Raw genomic sequence first — 21,062 nt, forward strand, 5'->3', positions numbered from 1 at the left:
GGGGTTGGGGGGGGAGGGGTGCTGGACCCAGATGAGAAGCACAAAGACTGGTGAAGGTCAGAATATATATATTTTTTAAAATGGCATAAAACAAGCAGACATGAGCAAAACACAATGAATCCAAAATAATACCTGGAAAACTTGGAAGCAGGAATGCAGATCGCCCACAGCATGCACTCAACATGTGTTAAAGAAGACTCTCAGCTACTACCACACCAAGTTTTTGCTCAATATGTCAGGGTTTGTTTTGGTAGTGTTTCTTTTTGTATTTAGTGTTTTGTTTCTGGTTTCTTTTGGGTTTGGTTTACTGTCTTTGTTGTTTTGTTTTCCTGTTTGTTGCCCATTTGACTTCATTCTCCACTTATCCCCTGTCAGCTCTTGTTTACCTACCACGCCCATCTCCACCTGTCAGCTATTGTAATCACTCACCTGTGCCCACTTCCCATAATCATCCTCAGCTTTAAAACCTGGTCACTTTCTCCACTTCCCCGCTGGTTCATTGTCCCTGGTATGTCTATTGTCTCTAGTCTCGTGTTGTCCAGTTCCCTTCCCTTCCCTTCCCTTCCCTTCCCTTCCCTTCCCCTCCCTTGCTTTGGTTTGCCTCAACTCGCCGTTTTGTTTGTTTGTTAAGTTTAGTTTTTGGTGCTACGTCAGCTTTTATTTTCATAAATTAGTTTCCTTTTTGAATGATGAGTCTGGGTTCATCACGCTCTCCACCGGTCATGACACAATATCTGTAAAATTAACTGAATTGTAGACATTTTTTTGTTTGCTAAAGTTAATTACCTGTGGTTGTCATCTTAAATAAGATTGATTCTAAAGGTTTATCACTTGTAGTTGTCAACCCAAAGATTACTTTGAGAGTTTATTAAAATCAGTGGTTTATAAGATATTTTGCTAACAGATAAAAAGGGCTGACTCCAGCAGATAATGCCAGTGCTGTAAACAATCACGAGGAGTATAAGTTCAGCTTTACCACAACAAATTTTTGCAAAACATCTGTAAAATAGACAAGTTTGTTAAAGTCAGTTTGCTGTGGCAGCCATCTTGAATTGGACAGACTTCAAAAGCTAATCAGTTGAACATGTATGTTAATTATTACTTTTCGAGAGTTTCATTAAAATCTCTCCTTCATGAGATACTTTACTAAGACAAACACAGAGAATACATTATCGCACGTCTTTCATGGCGGTGGGAGATGTTTATGTAAATGTTTCTGTTTTTTCTAAAATTTTTGGAAAAACAAACTGTAAATTAAAATTTTAAACTAAGGCTGACTTTTTCCCCCCTAGAAAAGTAAGTTCACTCAACTATTTTTTTTTTTTTTCGAATATGAGCAAACTTTTTAAAAAGCAAACAAATCACGGAGCTCATGAATTAAATACATACTAAAAACCATTAATTTTCAATGAGTTATGCCTGCAAATTAAAACAGGTTTTTAAATCAAAGCCTGTGGATAAACAGGCTGCAAAAGGAAACTTTGTTCAGATCAACATTCATTACCAACAAACAAGATGTGTGTTTCAGTTATAAATGGTTTATTCTAAACTGTTACTGGTGTTTGGTGATAATATGTAAAAGAACAGGAAGTGAGAAACTACAGGGGTACAAATCAGTTTTTTTTTTCAGGGAAGTCTGGAAATGGTGCATAAAAAATAGATCTGTACAAAAAGGGGTAAAAATTTAAACTGCTAAATCTTTAAGAGAAAGTGTAACCTGAGTCTGTAGGTAGCACATAAAAATGTGGAATGTGCAAAGATTATGGTGCCAAAAATAGAACAGAAAGTATAAATATGTCATAATATTAACCTAATTCCTGAAGCCAGGAACTTACAGATGGTTTGAAACACAATATGTAGAGATGAATTCTGCAGGTCGTGTGGAGGTTAGTCTGAGGTTGTCTTCATTTCAGAAGAGATATAAATTAGAGGTGATATTGAGAATAATCTAAGAACAAGAAAACCAACATTTTATCGGAGGATCCAGATATCCAGGCGGTGGAACAATGGAGAGTGGGTCAGGCAGGTAAGTAGTTTGGTGAGCATGTTGAAGTAGGAGATCTCAGTGGAATCCAAAGAGCAGAGAAAGTTCATTTGCCCAGAAATTCACAAGGAAATCAAAGTTAGTTCTGCATAGAGAACGCACAAGTGAAGGTAAGTGGAAAGTTCCTAATATATCATAAAAAAAGGTCACAGAACGTTCCTGAGTTATTTCCACACCAGTCATCAGCAACGAGCTGTGGTCCGAACTGGTCTCAGAGCAGCAGGGCTGATTGATGACAGGTGAGACCGCCGGATCAGGAAGTGATGCGGCATCAGGAAGTACCGGACCAAGAGCCAGCCAGGCTACAGTGCCCCCTAGAGGAAAATTAAACTAAAACTAAACTAAACTAGCAAACATAAAACAGATGATTTGTCTAATGTGCAAAAATAAAAGTTAAATTTGAGGTGTCGTTTTTAAAAACATGACGAATGTTAGGAATGAGGAAAATAAAATTTATCAAGTCGTATCTGACCTGAGATGAATGAACTCACCTGGTGATGTCTGTTCTGAGCCAGAAAATGACAAACAGATCAGACGGATCAGCATCGGTCCACTTTTACTGAAAACACTCAAAGCTTCATCACGTTTTTTTTACAAGAATAAAATTATACAGTAAAACTCCTGTAAACGGTTAGAATTTTAAAACTGAATTTATAAATCTGTTTGCAGTTTTAAAAAATAAAAGCTTGCCTTAAAAAACTGAAATCAAGTTTTAACTAAAACAAACAAAAACTCATTAAAGGTTTGTTAGACATTGTTCAGTCATAAAGTGGCATTTAACTCAAATCAGCTTTATCATTAAAATAGAATATAATCACAAAACAAACAAAGAAAGCAAAACTGTTGAGTTTGTTTTGACTAATCTCATTTTAAGAAAAGATTTAAATTTCATCCTCTACAAGCCACTTGTGATCACATCTCAGTGATCTTTTATTCTTTAAATTGCTTTTAACACCTGCATGTTCCCTAAAATTTAATTTTTTGTAGCAGCGTTAATATGCAGCAAAAATGTTGTGGAGAACACAAATATGTTCTTTGACAAGCAATGACCGTCCAAACCTTCAGCTTTCAAATATATGTTTGAAAGCACCAACAGCCCAGCAAAGTATTTAAAATAATCTAAAGTCTGTAAGAGGTCATTTGGGTTAATTTCTTTATGTTACATTTCTCTAAAGACAGTGACACCTTCATGCTCCTGTCTTTTTTGAAACCTTAAATCATTGTTTGGTGCGTCGCTTTTATAAATGGATAATTTGAATTCAACCCACAACAAAGCCAATCATCACTGCTTAAAACTCCAAACAGCTCAAAAGCACTCAAAGCAGAAAGGCAATGTGAAGCTAATTATAATGAGCAGCTTGCAACAATGATATTAATGTTTCTTTCCTTTTTTCCCCTAACTGAGCTACAGCATATAATTAATTCCATAGCAACTGAGACAGTGTCATTGTGGAGCTCAGCAGGCGTCAGAAAAGATCACTTCGCTGCACAACCAGCAAGCAGCTTTATGTTTAGGTCTGCATGCATCTACTGCAAGGTTTAAGAGGCTACACTGAAGATACAGCTTCTAACGGTTGTCTTTAGGTTTTCAGAAATGAAATATGGAAGACACATTATCATTTAGCATGTTTGTTTTGTGTCCGTCTGCAGGCGAACGCCTCTCGTGTGAAAGTGAGTGATGGCCATAATATCAGCATGGTGACTAAATTTACTGAGTTTTTGAAGCTATAATTCTGAGTGGCGGTGTGTTTGAAATGATTATAGAAATCAGCAGTTATGCTGTAGTGTTTACAGACAACTGCTAATTAAATTAAAGGTCTGGAATTCCTTGAAGAAGTGCATATTGCCTGCCATCTTTCACGCCAGAGTTTCATCTTGTGTTGATAAATGATTTAGTTGGAGTTGTCAGTTTGTGAAAATCAAATGATGCACAATCTCATGTGATATCCTGCATGATCTGTTAGGGCTTTGATTACGTGCTGTGAACGACTGTCAGCTACTACCACAACACATTTTAGCTCAGTATCTGTAAAATTCACAGAAGTAAAATCTTTTTTTTTCTGTAGGCTAATGTTAATTAGTTGTGTTGCCTGAAAAATATATATGTTGAATAAGAAATAAGTGCCTATTTATTGATTTTTACAGCACTTAAGAGTAAAATGCCTTTTTCAGACTCCGACAACAATTATATGTATAATCAAACAGAATCTGAGTGGCTTAAAAAAATTATTCCTGCTTAGCAATTACCTCATGACTGCAGAGAGAAAAAAACAACTTCCTTTTAACAGTAAACCTTTGGCAGAACCAGTCTTAGACAGTTTCTGCCTCCCATCCTGCTCCGATTCACCCCAGAGACCATAAAGAGCCTTTACTCTGAGAGCAAAGTGGTTATTTAGGAAAATATTATATTATTTAGGCTGTTAAAATACAACAGAATGTGGTCAGTAAAAGCTTTGCATGTAAAGAAAAAGAGGTTTGAGACTTTTATTCTGCTTTTTAATCATCTTTCTTCATAGATAATCAAATAAAACACACCAGTATTGTATAAATATGTAGGTAGAAAGTATTCTGCATGGTAAAATACATTTCAGAAAACAACAAAGCTGCAAAATGTGATTGGAAAACATTTATTTACAATACAGTAGTTTTTTTTACACAGTGAACTGATAAGTACTATAGGGTGATCTTTTCTAATAACATGCAATATTCATTTTCAGAATTTTTTTTCAAAATGCACATCGCAGAAAACAATTTTTTTTTTCTCAGTTTTTTAGAGAATTATTGGTAGAATGATGTATTTTCCTCATCAGACAGTTTTCGATAAGTTCCCCTTGTTGGATTTTCTTTTCCTTATCGTGAAACTTTTGTTTCATTACTCAGTAAAGTGTTGGTTGATCACTGATGTAAAGAATCAACACCAAACTCACACACCAATTCTAACTCTGTGAGAAACTCCACAGAGGAGCCTTTTGCCTTCAGATGATTTTTCTCCTGTGAGGATCATCTCCCTCCGAGTTCTCCTGGCGTACGAGCTCCATTCTGATGATTTAGTCTGCACAGAATGAGGGTGCACTTTATGAGAGTTCACACACACACACACACACACATCCATCCAAGCTCATACGCCCTCAGGCCAAGGGACCTATCTAATACAGTGGGCTCAGTCAAGTAATCATCATCCTCCCTTTTTTCCCTTTCTTCGTGCATAGAAGTGGCACATTATGAACTCAAACCCTCCGAGCGCTTCAGATCTGGAGCTCTTGCATAAGACTCATTGAAAGCACATAAGCAAAAATAAATCTCAGATTCCTTCATTCTGGAGCACGGAAGGAAGGTGGAAAAATAAGGGTTCAGAGAGCGGAGATCTGCAGGATGATGCTGCTGCCATCAGACTGTGCTCATTTGCTGTTTAGAACGTTTTTTCTGTAAATGAAAGCTACTGAGTTCATCAGAGATTTAGATTTGTGCTGTCAGACGTCATCTGAGGAACACTTTGGGCCCAAAGCATGCAGAGACACCCAACTCTCTGACATCAGCACCAAAATAAGCTGGTTTTATTTCCGTCCTTCTTGCCTAATAATGCAGCACATCTAAAGCTTTTCTTCAAAAGAAAAATCTTTCAAAAACGTACTTAAGTTTCCATTACCATTCTGTTAAGTGTTGAAGAGGCCAGTGTGGTAGAACTTCTTATTATAGGCCTGGAAGCTGAGGAAAAACAAACCTGTCCCTGAATTACATTTACCAGCATTTTATTTAAGTTTAAACTGTAAAGAAAATAACAATTTAGCAGATTTTGTTATATTTTCCTAATAAAAAAATAACCTTACTTATGTCAGTGATGAATTTACTTCTAAAGTTTTTTCCTGAACACAGCTACAGTCACATTTATGCACATCTTATGTAACACAGATGTTGAGAAGGTTCCCTTAAAACTCTAAACCGTGCCTTCAGAAAGCTTTTTACTGTCCGGCACAGAGCGGTGCCCTTCCTGAACTTGTTGTGTAAGCCCGCTGATGGCTTCCTCTGGCTCCGGGGTCAGAGCAGCAGCCATATTGATTCTGCTGTTTGTAAAGACAGTAAGAAACAGGGCACTCTGAATACCAACAGGAGTGACTTGGAAAGACAAAGGCAAACCCTCAAGGTATTTTTCTCCACCTTTGTTTGCCTCTTTGTTTACCCTGAATGCATTTTACTCTCTTTAGATCCGAACACAATCTCTGACTGGTTTCCATTTGTGTTTCTGTCTTCATGATTGGGTAATTTTTTTAAAATAAGGCAGAAAATAAAGCAGTTTTAAAACAGAAATTTGTTTAAAAAAAGGTATAAGCACAATTCAAGTTTTAATAATAACTTTTATTTGTTGCAACAACAAAAAAAACGCTGGTTTCATCAGAAGCTGTAGAGCTCAGAGGCACACTTTCATCAGAAACTTTAAGAAACAACTGTAGTTTTAAACCAAAGCATGGGTTAGTTTAGGAGTCTGTGATATCAAACTTCACAAGTTTGCAACAAAGACCTCAGGTGACACTAAAAGTATGTGTTAGCAATGACTCTCTATCTATTAACACAATGTTGAGCAGACTCTTAGCTACTACCACACCAAATATCAGCTTAATAGCTGTAAATATTACCTGATATATAACTATTTTTGTGTTTGCTAAAGCTGGTAAAGATATATTGAGGAGTTAAAACATTAAAAGATCAATGAAAAACAAGCAATATTATCTTCTGATTTGTCGGATTGTTTAAAAAAGTTCTGCTTACTAATGAAAATACTGAGTCATGGTCTGTTTCAAAGCAGGCCGTCTTTGGGGCAGCAGAACATTTGGCATCATTTTACACATTTTCTTAATTGCCAGCAGTATTTATAGATAAAAGATTGAGCCATGAGGTGCCGGAGGGGAGCGCAGCAAGTGCAGTGCACGAGCCAGATCTCTACCATCTGTCAAATTACTTTTTAAGACGTTTTTGCCCAGAATGTGGTCATGCGGATGGGGGAAAAAAGGTTAGAATATCTGTAGTTTTCATAGAGTCTTGTTTGTTCATGCTTCAGACTGTACAGATACATGCAGTCTAACAGAACATACAGTAAAGAAAGGGTCAGAAAAAGAGGTTTTTATTTGTGCACAGAGTCTGAGTGAGGCTCACAGCAAGACATCTTTTCAGATAGCAGCCTTTTTGAGTCCTGGTTTTAGGTAAAGTTCCACTGTCCAGTGCAACAATCACTACAGATGAGCATCATTCTGTATCCTGTAGACAGAGGAGAAGCAGACCTGCTGCAGTTTGTTTACCCTGATGGAGATTTGTGATTTCAACTTAGCAGGATGTTGTCTTTTTACCCTTGCCCTGCAGGTCAGCCTCTCCTTCAGACAACCCTGCATGGCCATCTTTTTACCTGCATGCTCGCAAACTGTGCCGGGTCACTAAAGAAATAATTTCAGGGTCTACATTTAAGAAACAGTTTGATTGGACAGCTGATATTTATATTCTGATCCATTTACTTTTACTCACATTTGAAAAATAATTCATAATAATCACATTTATGACTTATTTTCAACAGAATATCGTTTAGTTTTTCATTCTAAGAGCTTTGTATCTGTCAAGGTTTGCTGTAAAATAAGAAATTATATTTACTTAAGTTAAGTTAACTGTAATGGTTGTGATGATTTGTTGGTGGCTGGACTCAAGGCTCAGCAGATAAAAGCCAAGTATGATTTATTGACATAAACCAGAAATGGGCAGAATGTAACAAAAAACTCAGGGCTGAAACAACAGCAAACATGCATATATATATATATATACAGAAAAAAAGTAAACCAGGGAGCTTATATCTACTTAAATGGATGATTAGCAGGTGAGAACAGGTGTGATGATTACAGGTGGCTGACAGCTGTGTGAGACAAGCATTAAAGGCAGAGAAACAACAAACTAACATGGGGACAAAAACCTAAAAATGTCAGGATAAACAACAAAGAAACCGAATGACTTGGAACGTCTAATGAACTGAAAAGACTTGTACAAGAAAACACCAAAAAAAAAAAATCTATAGAAAGATTTGAAAGGCAAACCAAACTATTACAGACCACAAAAAAAGCTGCTTTCCCAAATAAATGTCTTATTTTTAGAATAAAAGTTTATTTTGAGCTGTGTTTCTGTGAAGTGGCATTCAATAATAATGGAAAGTTGTTACAACATCTCCATTAACAAAACATTTTAAACATTAAACATAAAAATGTTTATTAAGATATTCCAGCAACATTAAAAAAAAACCTTAAAGCCCCCTGAGACCCAGCTGCCAGATTGAGATCATGGAACCAGATATCAGTGTTGCTATTTTTCTGTTTTTTTAATGTTTACTGTTCAGTTTCACCAACATGTCTTCATCATTAGCTTCCTGAAGTGTTGCTTTCATTGTGCAGTCATCAAACATCCTCCTCACTTTCCCCCCAGTAGTTTATAACCAGGTGTATTTAGTTACAAGTTTTTGTGAAGGAGGATCAAAATGGGCATTTTCATAAAAGTTATTCCAAAGCTTCTATGTTCTGTAAATGAAACAGCTTATCAGGCGTGAGCAGCCAAAGCACAGAGAATTTATGGTTTACATTTTAATGAAGTGAAGGGTTTTTGTTGGCAGACGTCCTGAGCATGTTTGTTTTACTTAATAGGTTCTTTTTTTAGGAACGCATTTGTTGTTGGAAAGTTGGAAAAGGAGCTCCAGAGTTTTATTTCAAGAAAATTGAATTTAAGTATGTTATGTGTTGATGTTTGACCACCTTCACAGTTTAGTCACAAAGAGCTTCAGTGTTAGGAATAAAGAGACTGAACTGAGTGAGCTCCTACCTGGGGTTCCTACAGTTTCTTAAAGTTTTTTGCTTTTTTTAACATTTCTGGGCTTGAGGCTGACTCTTTCTCCTTTTAAGACTAGGCTTTAGACTAGATAAATCCTATAGTTAGGTCACTGAGGTGACTTTTGTTGTGAGTTGGAAAGAACTAAACCGGAGGGCTAATTTCTTTTATGATCATTTCTATAATTGATTAATTTTCCTAATATGTCTGTCTTTAACTTAAATTGTAAAAAGTGGAACAAAGAAATATAATCACTCCCATATCTCCTGAAAACTTCTTTAAAAAGAAAACTTGGCTGTCCTGAAAGCTCATCTATAGATAAAACCAGCAGTCGATTCGTTTTAAAGTAATATGGAGGTGCAGCGCTCATTCGAAGTGAAAATAGAAAAGAAATGAACAATGTCGTGAAAAGATGATTCTGCTCTGGGTTTTAAAGGAAGGTTGAAAGTTTGCTTTCCAGTTTTCAGAATTATTCATCAGACAGAATAGCACAAAAAAATCTATCAGCTTTTATGGGTAAAGAAAGAAAAGAAAAATGTTTCTAAACAATCTGCCTCCTCTCCTGTTGAAAAAGTTCACAACTTATAAAAAAAAATCATAAAAATGAAAATTTTTAGCTCTAATAACTGCAATTACAGTTAGTTTGAGAGCAGAGATTGCAAAACTATCCGGTCTCTTTGGTGAGTTTTCATTTGTTTCCTCTGCTTCTATTTTTAAAAATTGGTTCACTTTGAATCCTGTCGTTCTGCATCAGGCAGGCAGCCAAATATTACAGAGGGCTCTTCAGTCAGGTATTACTGAAACTTTTGATGTCCTATTGATGCATTTCTTTGCATGCAAACACACTAAGTGCCAAATAAGATGAAAAGCGTAAAGCTCTCTGGATTTGTTTGATGTTTTAAATCACTTTAGTATCATTTACCGTATCAAAACGCAGTTCTGTCTATGAAACCCATCACTGTCTTTCCACAAATTGACAACATTTTCAATAAAGCTTCACTTCCTTCAGATGAGGTTTCATATAAAATGCCTGCCAGAAATGAAGCTCTTCATAAAACCCCTCAGCAGGAGGACCTAACGTATATTTGCTACCCCCGACCGTAAAGGAAACATTTCCTGTTTAGCTGCACCACCTTCTTTATGCTCCCTGATTTGATTTGAAAGTACCTTTGCTCCGTCTTTATGCAAAGCACACTGATGAAGCAGCCACTTATCATCAAGTAGCTGGCTGTGTTATACATCAAAGTTTCCGGTTATCAGCTAACATATGAATTATTAATCCTGACGAGGTGCAGAGCTGTGTCTTTATGCATACCCGTTTGAAAAAAGAGGTGATATTTCCCAGCTACATCTACCACTTTTACAGAGGTAATGACTTTAGTTTGGTAAATTACACTCACAGCTTTGTGCAAGCTTGGAATGAGGGATTAAATCAAAGTGAAGATTTCATAGAATTCGCTGGCTTACTTAGACAATTTTTAGCAATTGGCACTTACTAGTTTATTGAATTTCATTCCCCTGAATTGTCCAGGGTGTAATGTTCACTGGAGAAAGGCAGCAGCTCCCCCATGACCCCGAAAGGAAAAAGAGGGCAAAAAAATAAATGGATGGAATAACTGGATTAAATTGAACTTTTTCTTATAGAATTAGAATAAATACCTGATTGTACTGAACTGAGATGTAAGCTCATTTGTTTAAAGCTTTGTTAAGATGACAAAATTATTGTGTAAAAAGCCCGTATTAATTTATAGTTCTTATAGACTGGTGTTGGGAAATTTGATTCTTTGTCCTGATTCAAGTTTAAATGAATCACTTGCCAAAAAGAATTGGGTATTTAAGTAATTTGATTCATTTGAGTCACTGAATCATATGTGCACACGCAAGCTCAATTCCCAATTCCTACTGATTCATACCACTAATAAAACAGATTTCATTAAATGATGAAGTACTGTAATTCCTATTAGCTGTCTACTTGTTCTGAATGCAATATAGGACTTAAGTCCAGTTAAATCAAGTTAAAGTTCATTTGTATAGCGTATTTTATGCCTCACACCCAATGTTCTTTCCAACAACAAAAAATAAAACAAATAATTTAAAAATGAATAAAACTACACATGGACACATAATAATAAAAAAAAACTTGCATAGTTAAAAAACTGCTGCAGGAGCCAGATAATAAAATTAAATCATTAAATCCTAAGTGGACCACTTGAGACGGTTTCTCTTCCAGAACTTTAAGATGATAAAACAGAAAAGATGGTTCATCTTTATTGTGCTGGAGTGTTCATAGTTTCCTGAATTAATGGAGCAGCTAGTGGCTGCATGGAAAATTGAAAATCAATCTAAATATTTATATGTTTATGCATCAGAAGACTATTAGCAATAAGTGTGATCATTAGTAACTTGAGTCATTGTTGATAGGCTAAAAAAGGGAATCACACATCATGGATCATGTGCATAATCAGAAAAGCTGTAGAGAAAAGGCAGCCTGAATGTGAGAGTGAGAATATCTTTACCAAACATGTAAGGACAACCTAAATAAACTCGTTTTGCATAAAGGCTGACGTTCTGTCAGACAGGTTTGTAATTTCACTGGCAAGCACTCCGAGAAGTCTATAAATATCACTTTTATAGACTTTTCTTTGATAATCTAAACAAGCAAACATCCCTGTGGTGTTCAGTAATCCCACCCAAGATTTCCATGCGGAGTCACCCTTATTGCAGAAAGCAGCACTGAAGGCAGGATGAAGACGAGAAGAAAGAAAAGGAAGAAAGGACGGGTTAAGGAGGGAATTGTTGAGCTGTGCTTCTGTGTTGTGACGAAACAGACTGAAGAGCAAACAGGGAAGTATCTAACGGTTGGAGAAAAAAAACATGTTGCCCCCTCAAGGGGAGGTTTGTATCAGCTGCATGCTCCGGCTGGTCCTCACTGAGCCAGACCTTTTGTTATGCTGATTTACTCGACTCTTTTGTCTCAGACACTGATGGAGTGTGACTGAGCAACAGAAAAAAGACAAACAAAAAAAAAAAATACCGACACGGTTCGAAACACAGTGCAAATAAGACATAGAAATCACAGTTTGGAACAACAAAAACACAATGATCAAGCTATCGAAGATTAGTTTGTAAAACAGTGTAAGTTGATCTGTTGTCTACCATTTCATTCCAAAATAAATTGATGCCCTCCATGATTTTTTTTGTTATTTAAGTTAGTTTGTGGCCAATCAGGACCTTAGGAAACTCATTAGATTGTATTATAATCATAATTTTAAATACATAAACATGATTATTATTAACATTATTCAATTTTTTAAGCTTCAACTTGTTTTGAAAAGCTAATATTCTGAGCGACTACCACGCCAAATATTAGTTCAGTGCCGAAGAAAAACACTAATTGTCATTTTTGTGTAGGCTAAGGTTGGTCTTGAAATCCATCCAGTGCTTTATGAGATATTTTGCTAACAATCAGGTTTGACTCTTACAGTTAATGCCAAGGTTTTAAGCAAAAATGCTGCACTCAAAGTATGTGTTGCGGACAATGTTCAGCTACTACCACACCAGTTTTTAGCTCAATATATGTAAAATGTGCTGAGTTATAGCCACTTTTGTGTTTTCTAAGGTGAATTGGCTGTGGCAGCCATCTTGAATTGGGTTAAGTTCCAAGGTTAATCAGTTGTGGATGTACATCCAATGATTACTTCTGAAAATTTCAACAAAACCCATCCAGCGGTTTATGAGATATTTTGCAGGCAAATGCACACAGAGAGACTTTGACAAAATAGATTAAGAATAAAATCTTCTGGCTAATAATGAATATTATGGTCTTCGGTATTTATTCACTCTAAACATTTGCCTCATTACAGACAAACAACAAACACTGTAGCAAGCTGAGCTCCGGTACTTACTGGCAAATAAAACAATGAACTGAATTATTAAAAAACAAAAAGGAAGAAATGAGAAGGAGGAATGACTGATGATGGATAAAAGGAAGACGACAAAACATGTAGAATAAAAGCAACAGAGAGACACATGTCAGGATGAGAAGTGAACCCAATCAAAGCAGAACGGGAGAACACACACACACACTTCACACACCCCTACACAGAGGTGTCCCTCTTCAGGGTCCAGCCCCCGGTTTTGACGTCACAGACGCAGAGAGACAAAACAAGGCGTTTTCAGCTGAGCCCCTCACTTGAATCTCCTCACACACACTGACACACACACTCCTCAGCTCACATTCAAACCTGCCCTCAGACACGCTGCAACACTTGGCTCAACACCCGCTCAGCCTCTCTGCATGGGAGAACAATCCTCATTCCACCAAAACACTGCAACAAGAAAACCCACTCAGTCCCTCTGACAGAAACACGCTCCATCTGTAGCGACGGGAGGCTTGTTTCTGTGTGAAGCCGGCGACAGGCTCCCGACCCAGACCCCGTCCCAAAGAGCAGCAGATGTGACCGAGGAGGAGAGAGAAACACAATCCTCCCCACCCCTTCTCAGCCTCAAGAACAATACTCAGCCTCCAGCTGGAGAGGCTCGGCTTTTGTCCTTCTGCTCAAGTGAAGAGGGGACAGACGCGCTGACACATTGACCTGCTGCAGTGAGAGGAGGACACGAGGAGAAAACAGCCCCGCTGCACTCCGCTCGCTTTGATTCAGTACTTGGACAGTTCCCGAGCCCCAAACGCAGGGAGTCTGTGCGTGTGTTTTCATGAGAGTTGACGAGGGACTGAAACAGATCCGGTTTGGAGAGCATAAAGAAAACTCAAATGCAGCCACTCCAGTTTGGCCACAGTGATCCCTCTGGATCTCTGGGATCACAGAGCACCGGCACCAGCCTCCTGAAACTGGGAGAGAAGCAGCTCTTTGAGAAGTTTTGGAAAGGGACTTTCAAGGCTGTGGCCACCCCGAGACCGGAGAGTGTCATTGTGGCGAGCATCACTGCCCGGCGGAGAGTGCCTGAGTGAGTCCTCTTTAATCGACCGTCTTTGTTGCTCTCCGTTACTCTGAAGCGTTTGTCTTTAGTCCAAAGCCAGTCAGCAATTCATTGTTCAGTCTTCACTAGATACTGTAGCTGGAAGAAGCAAAACTACCCTCTTTAATCACAAAGATATTGCATTGAGCTGCAGCTGAGGCTTTAACAGATAGCAGCTTTTACTTCTAATATTATTATGTTCATACCATTATTATAATTAAAATTGTTGCCAATTTTTTTACTAAAAAGAAAGCTCGCCAACATCACTTTCTAATAAGAAAAAAAAGCAGTGACACAGTAAGAACTGCTGGGTTAAAAACAACCCAATTTGGACCGAGCCAACCCTGGAGAGTTTTGAGTAAGCAGGGTTGGGTTATCAGTTTGACCCAACATACCAGGTTAGCTTTCTACCCAAAACTTGAGTTAAAATGACTAATTTGTTGAATTGGAGCTACTTAAAACACTCCATAATCTGTCTTCTTAGATAATTACAACTTGGGTTGGTGCTAGCTCGTTGGTTTTAATTGTGATTAGCATCAGCTAACTAACACCAACCAGTGTTATTTTAGGAACACACATTGTGTAATCTAGTTCAGACTTAAGTTATTAACAATGCTAACCAAATTTAACTTGTTTTTAGTTGTTTCAGTATTACCATTACTTAATATTTCTTAAACCTTTTGATCCAGTATTAAGTCAAACCAACCCAACCTATGACCCAACAGCTTTAAACCAACAATTGAGTTATTGAAATAACCCAGCAGTTGTTAGTGTGTGCAGTTCAACAGGTATTTCTCTTGCTGAAATCTGGGCTACATTTGAATATCAGAGTCAGTTTAAAAAATTTTTATAAGATAAAAACTTACATGTATTCATGAGTTTTAAAAAATTGGATTTTTAAATCAATATTTTGATCAGTTTTGTCAGTTTTCCTAAAAACAAACAAACATTTTTCTTGGTTTGACCCAAACTGCTGGATCTACAACATATTTTTATTTACAGATATGGTTTAAATTCGACCTGTAACAACTTTACTGCACAAAAATGTTTGGCACCTGTATAAAAAAATAAATATTTTAGGTTACTTTAAGAAAAGTCTTCAAATTTCATTGTGAAAAAAATGACATTTATGGTATTTTTAGTGCTGTGATGTTTGGCTTGAACAGTATGCTTGTAGAGGTTAAATGCATTGATTAAAGAGGTCTTTGTTTAAATCTAAAGAATTTCTTTTCTGCATACATTTGCCCCTACTTGTGACACTTGGTCTGACAGGTGGCCTGAAGAGAGGGGGCGTTCAGATATTTGTCCCAGTTAAAGGTCATGTGACAGCCTCTTCCTGTCTCTAATGTCAGACTTGTCCACTCATCCCTCTGTGACACGACTTGAAGTCTGAGTCTCTGTCGAAGGAGCAACACGTTACACGTTTGTTCTGACACTTTGATCCCTCCAGCCAAATGTTAGCTGCAACACGGCAGTGTTTGATGGGCAAAAATGAATCCTCAAAGACCTTTTCCTGGGTGTTGTTTCTCCTCTTGATTTCAGTCGTGCTTCGCTCCCGTCTGCACAATCAAAAATCATCTGCTGCCTTAGACAGAAACTGTTTTGTCTGCTTCAGAATCAGCAACTCTGCCCTCTGCTTGAATAGTACAATAAAGAATACTAAGAAATCAAACATAAAACAGGTTATCCGAAACTAAATCAAATGGTGCAGTTTGAAAGAGATTCCTCCGGTAGAAATGCATGTTGGCACTCAATGTTAACAAAACACTTTTATCTGCATACTTTCCTCAACAAGTCAGAGTGTAAATACATATTAAAACATCCAAACTGTTGGACTTCTCAATCTGAAAATGCTCTTCTATTAAAGTCGCCATTGTTGACCTGTTTTCAGTCACTTTAGTTGTTCCCGTAGATAAACAAAGGTGGTAGTTGGCAGGCATTCTCGCATTTTGCCTACAAACGTTTAGTTTAAGGACACACTAATCACTGATAAAAGAAAAAAAAAGCAGCAAATTTTATTTATGACATAATTGTTGTTGTTGTTGTTTTACTGGTATCCTTAAATAAGAGTAAAGCTTTAAAATATTACATAAATAATCAAATAACCTGTGTTTGATTGTGTTGCTTGGTTGGGTGACCTTTGAATGATTTTGACACCCACTATCAACTGTCTCTTATGTGAAATTAGCTATGTTAATGAGGATTAGAATGGCCCATTTCATCCAACACTGGCGCAGGCAGCAGAAAGACACAGTGAACCAAATAATGTGTCTTTAATAGCTTCTATTACTGCAGGTCCATAATGCTGCTCCTGGGTTGGTTATAAACGAGTTTATTAGCCTTTTTGGATCTGACCTAAAGAGACTTTCTGCTCTAAGTGTATGACCAAACAAGCCTTTGTGTGTCTGAGCTCTGCAATCCAACCAAATAACTGCAGACAGTTAACTTTAGCCCGACACAGATGATGGTTTGAATTTTATATGGAAAAACTGGCTAAATAAATAAATGAGAAATGAAGGAAAGGGACACAACGTGGCTTGCTACCATTTACTGAGCAGCCTTTTTTTTTAAATAGCCAGAGACTCTGGAGCAGGGCCAAGCTGTCTCTTCAACTTTAGCTTTTCTGGGAGGGAATCTCTCCTCAAGTGGCTCTGCCCCTCCACGGGCTTCGTTTGGGTGACGGTAATGATGATGGCAGGGTGGCAGGCTATAGGGAACATTCCCAGAGAGCACATCAAATGTTGCTAACTCGCCTGGATGGTTTGTGAAAGACAAGAGTGGAGTTCCCTGTGGTCTGATGTTTGTGTCTCTGTGTGCATCGAGTCGGGGTTAGGATTATTTACATCAGGGAGAGAGATAAAGAGACTTTTGGGGCAATCCTGATTGTAAATTAAAGGCCTTGCATGCCTTGACGGCACATTTCATGCCAATGTTTTAGATAATCTTACATTAAAAAATGACAGAGTTGTTATTATTTCGGTTAAACCTTGAAAGTAACGTCATGTGTAATCACAGGCAATATTGCAAAAACTCACGTGATCTGTTAGCACTTTGAGAATGGGTTCTGAAGGACAGCCAGGTACAACCACCAAATTTTAGCTCAATATCTGCAGAGATGTAGTCATTTGTCCCAGTATGTAGTCTAAATTCAGTTAACTGTGGCGGCCATCTTGAATTTGATACTAAACTTTATTCAGCTGTAGATGTAGAGACAAGCATTACTTTCAGGAAATTTCATTGAAATCTTTCTAGCAGTTTTTGAGATATGGACTCCAACAGTTATTGCCAAGGTTTTAAGGAAAGATGTGTTGTGTTCAAAGTCTATATTGGGGGCAGTGCTCAGCTACTACCACACCAAATTTTAGCTGAATGTGCATAAAACTGGCTGAGTTATAGGCATTTAAGTGTTTTCTGAGGTCAGTTGGCTGTGGCAGCCATCTTGAATTGGACCGCCCATTAAAAAATAATCTGTTGTAGATGTACAGTACATCCAATGATTACTTTCTGAAAGTTTTGTTCAAATTGGCTCATAGGATGCAGGAAGAGGCCTCCCTGCCGTACAGTGGATTTTCTGTAGCAGAGAGAGTGACTTGAGTGTGCTTAGACAATCAGAATTCATGGCCTTAGGCTTTCTCCTCTCCCTTCTTCTCTCCAAGAGGAAACATTATTATTCACTGTGGCGAACTGAAGGGGTGATGAACAAACGCAGTGAAAGCGAGAGGGCATTATGTACAACAAGCAGCAATGGAGAGAAGGGAGGAGACAGAGGGAGAGCCACAGGGAGATGTTTCATGTTCAATCAGCAACGAGTCTTTTTCTGTCTGCGCTGTCCTCGCCTCTCCTTTCTGTTCGGCTCCTTTTGCTGTCTCCCTGAAACGAAATGCTGGAGGGACATGATGGCCACAGAGGATTAATTAGAGTTTGCTGTTGTCCCTCTGTCCTCCTTGTCTTCTCCTCTTAAGTCTCGCAGAGAAGAGGAGGGGGAGTTTGCAGGCTCGATGCAGCAGGTTGGGAGCTGCTCTCCATTTCATCTTACTGTTTTTTTTTTGTGTTGTTGTTCATGGGGAAACTTCTTGTTGAAACTACACTTAAGTTTGCCTTTATTTTCAGAGTATGCATTCAGATGTATCTATTCTGCAATTTGTGTTGGTTTAAAATCAGGCTTGTATTTATAGTGAGAGTGTGCTTGTGTTTTGGTGGTGGGGTCTTGTCCAACTCTGTGGCAGATGGCAAGCATGAGAGTCTGCAAAGAAGGGGAGGGGTGGAAAGTGTGTGTGTGTGTGTGTGTGTGTGTGTGTGTGTGTGTGTGTGTGCATGGTGGGGGGTTTCAGGCCTCTTACATCAGCAGATGCTGGTTTAATGAGCAAGAAGAGTAAGGGGGTTGGAGGGGCTTGTACAATGACAGCACCAGAGGGAGCATACAGCAGGCTGGACAAAACAACAAAAAAAAAAACAGGAACACTTTTAAATAGAGAGTAAATCAATCCAGCTGCAGCCTCCAAAGTGAAAGTTTGAATACAGCTGAGGCGATTAATTGTTTAGTGATATTTACAGCACATGGTTCCAGTTTTCTTTCAGTTTTCCTCGGTCAATAAAAACTGAACACTTTAGAATTTGTAAAGTTATAGTTAGACACACACACAAAAAAATGAAAAACTAATTTAAGATGTAACTTTTAGCCATTGCAAATTTTTTTTTGAGTGTTAAAGACCTAAAGTTGACCCAATAACCTTTCATAAAAACGACTTTGCAGCTTTCATTTTATTGATGATTTGTTTTGTGCTTCAGAGCGTTCTAACAGAGTGCAGTGGCTTTAAAACGGGACAGCAGCTCTCTGTTTAAAGCAGACTGTAGCGAACAAGCAAACACAAGCAGAAGAAAGGCTCTTAGCGTGGGGATAAACGAATACAAGAGATGGAGTTTGAAAACATCAAGCAGCAGCAGTCGGAGCTCCCCCCCCAGAGATGAGGCATCTCAGCCTTTTCTAAATCTCTCTGTGAGACTGACAAACATGATTTAGTGATGGATGAGGGGTTTGTCTGTAGTTATACGTCTCTCTGCCTGTTCTCTCGCTCTCCTCATCACTAAGTGCCTTTACCCTACTTGTCTCCCTCCCTGCGCTGCTCCCGGTATCTTTTCCGTGCACGTTAGCTCGCCCTCTCTGTGTCTGTGTCGTATTACTCAGAGGACGCAGGATGTAGCTGCTGAAGCATGCTGACAAGAGAGCAGGAGATGATGCCGACTCCCAAGGCAGGAGCAGGACTTATCAACAAAGTGGATTCATGTTTGATATTGATTCCCAGGCCCGTTAGAATCCAACCACCTTCACTCCCTTCAGACTTTATGTGCGATTTCTGCATGTTTTACAGCTTGATTTGTTTTGCTTCAGAGGGGATAAACAGAAATGTTTATTTGTGAATAAACTATGTTTGTTATTGCATTAGATTGAGGAAATGTAGTTATGCACACATCGCAGGTAAAGGGTCTGGGCTGCAAAAACTTACATCAGAATAAATGAATGAAGAAAGACCCACACACGTATTCCTCAGCACAGAACTGGTTTATTAACAATATTTTGATCCAAACTGGATCTTCGTCAGGTCACACAAATGTAGAAAAACAACTAGTGAAAAAATAAAATAGGAAAAAAAGACTGAGCAGATCCATAATGAAAAAAAGACAAGTAAGACATTTACAATATCATGGGAACTTTCTACAACAAGGAGTATCTTCATAAATCTTCCTTGATAAAACTAATTAATGAATGATAAAACCTGCTCACGGTTTGGACATTAACATCCTACATTTATAGAAAATGATCTCAGATTCTTGATTAGGACCTAACTGAATGAGAGGATGCAATGGAAAAATGTATAAACTTGGTTTATCTCCTTCTCTTCTTGGAGTTTTAAAATGCCCCACGCCGATATATTTCGGTGGAGCAAATGTTTATTGGAGTGTCCCAAAGCATGCAGGAGTGCATGGAGTGTCAGTAAAATCTAAAGACAGAAAACAGAAAGTGTGCAATTTTTATATCAGAAGAAATTCAGGATTTAGAATGTCAGGATTTGGGTTTTGTTTTGTTTGTTCTTTGAGTTTCTTTTGGGTTTATTTTGTTATTTAGTTGTCTTTATGTTTTGTTCAGTCTTTGTTTCATGTCATTTTCCACTTGTCCTCTGTCATCACCTGTTTACCTGCCACACCCATCTCCACCTGCATGTAATTGTAATCACTCACCTGTGCCCACTTCTCCTAATTACCCTCTGCTTTTAAAACCTGGTCATTTCCTTCATGTACTCTTTGATTTGTTGTTGTGTTTCCCTAGTTGTCTTGCTCTCCTCATGTTTGCTTCATTCTATACATGTAGTTTGTTTTGTTTTTGTTTCTTTTATTTTATTCCTGCATTTAAGATGAGTCTGTGGATTGGGTTCGCTGCAATCTCCACCCAACCTGATATAAAATCACCGCCCACATCATATGTTTTATTGACAATTTGGAAAACTTTAATAGCAAAGAAATACAAACATGCACATTATTGGCCTTGCGGAAATGTGTGAAATTCTACACATTTAAGAGAAAGTTAAATGCTTTGTAAAAGTCCTGCAGAACACTTAGATATCTTGACTTCATGCACTTTTAAGTTAATTAGTTAAAGTTGTTTTTACGCTGGTTTGCTGAGTTGGCAGTAGTAACTTCTTCAGATAGACATGCTGGGAAGGCAGATTTTACAAACACAGACAAAAAATACAAGTGTAAGAAGTAGTTTAAATCCAAAATGTTGCTGCAGCTATGGGAGGTTGCAAAAATAAAAAAGGAAAAAAATGTAACTGGAAAAACAAAATTCTGTTTTAATAAAATTCCTGCACGGCAGCAGTTCCTCAGATGGAAACAATTCTGTAAACTTTGAGTCTTAATTTGGTCATGAATGACATAAAATGCTTTAAAAGGAGACAGAAATGATTTTAGTGTCTTTTGTGCAGTCTGCAGTGAGTTCTCACTAAGGAATAGTTCAGGAGGAGGTTTCTTTAGGCCAATTAAAAACTGTGGCTGTAAGTGAAAGTTACTGAAGAGATATTACAATGTGTCAAAACAAAAATGATTTTGTTATACTTAAAATAACATTTGATGTCTGAAATTGTCTGTCCTTCACTTTCACTCGGGAAACAGGATGTTATAAATTTGCTCTTGTGTGTTT

At 37.8% G+C, this 21,062-nt stretch overlaps 1 protein-coding gene across 2 annotated transcripts in view; it reads left to right on the forward strand.

Annotated features, from left to right (window-relative positions):
- The first annotated feature begins 13,052 nt into the window (after positions 1–13,052).
- The window catches only part of srrm4 (serine/arginine repetitive matrix 4), a 57,031-nt gene continuing 49,021 nt past the window's right edge, over positions 13,053–21,062 (forward strand). The window contains exon 1 of one of the 2 annotated variants that reach the window (XM_017427884.3): positions 13,053–13,855. In XM_017427884.3, coding sequence (XP_017283373.1) covers positions 13,662–13,855 — 194 coding nt within the window. In that variant the 5' untranslated portion in view covers positions 13,053–13,661. The remainder of the gene's footprint in view (positions 13,856–21,062) is intronic. The other variant, XM_017427883.3, reaches the window with a different exon arrangement.

This window comes from Kryptolebias marmoratus, linkage group LG1 (assembly GCF_001649575.2).
Source record: "Kryptolebias marmoratus isolate JLee-2015 linkage group LG1, ASM164957v2, whole genome shotgun sequence".
Taxonomy (NCBI): Eukaryota; Metazoa; Chordata; class Actinopteri; order Cyprinodontiformes; family Rivulidae; genus Kryptolebias; species Kryptolebias marmoratus.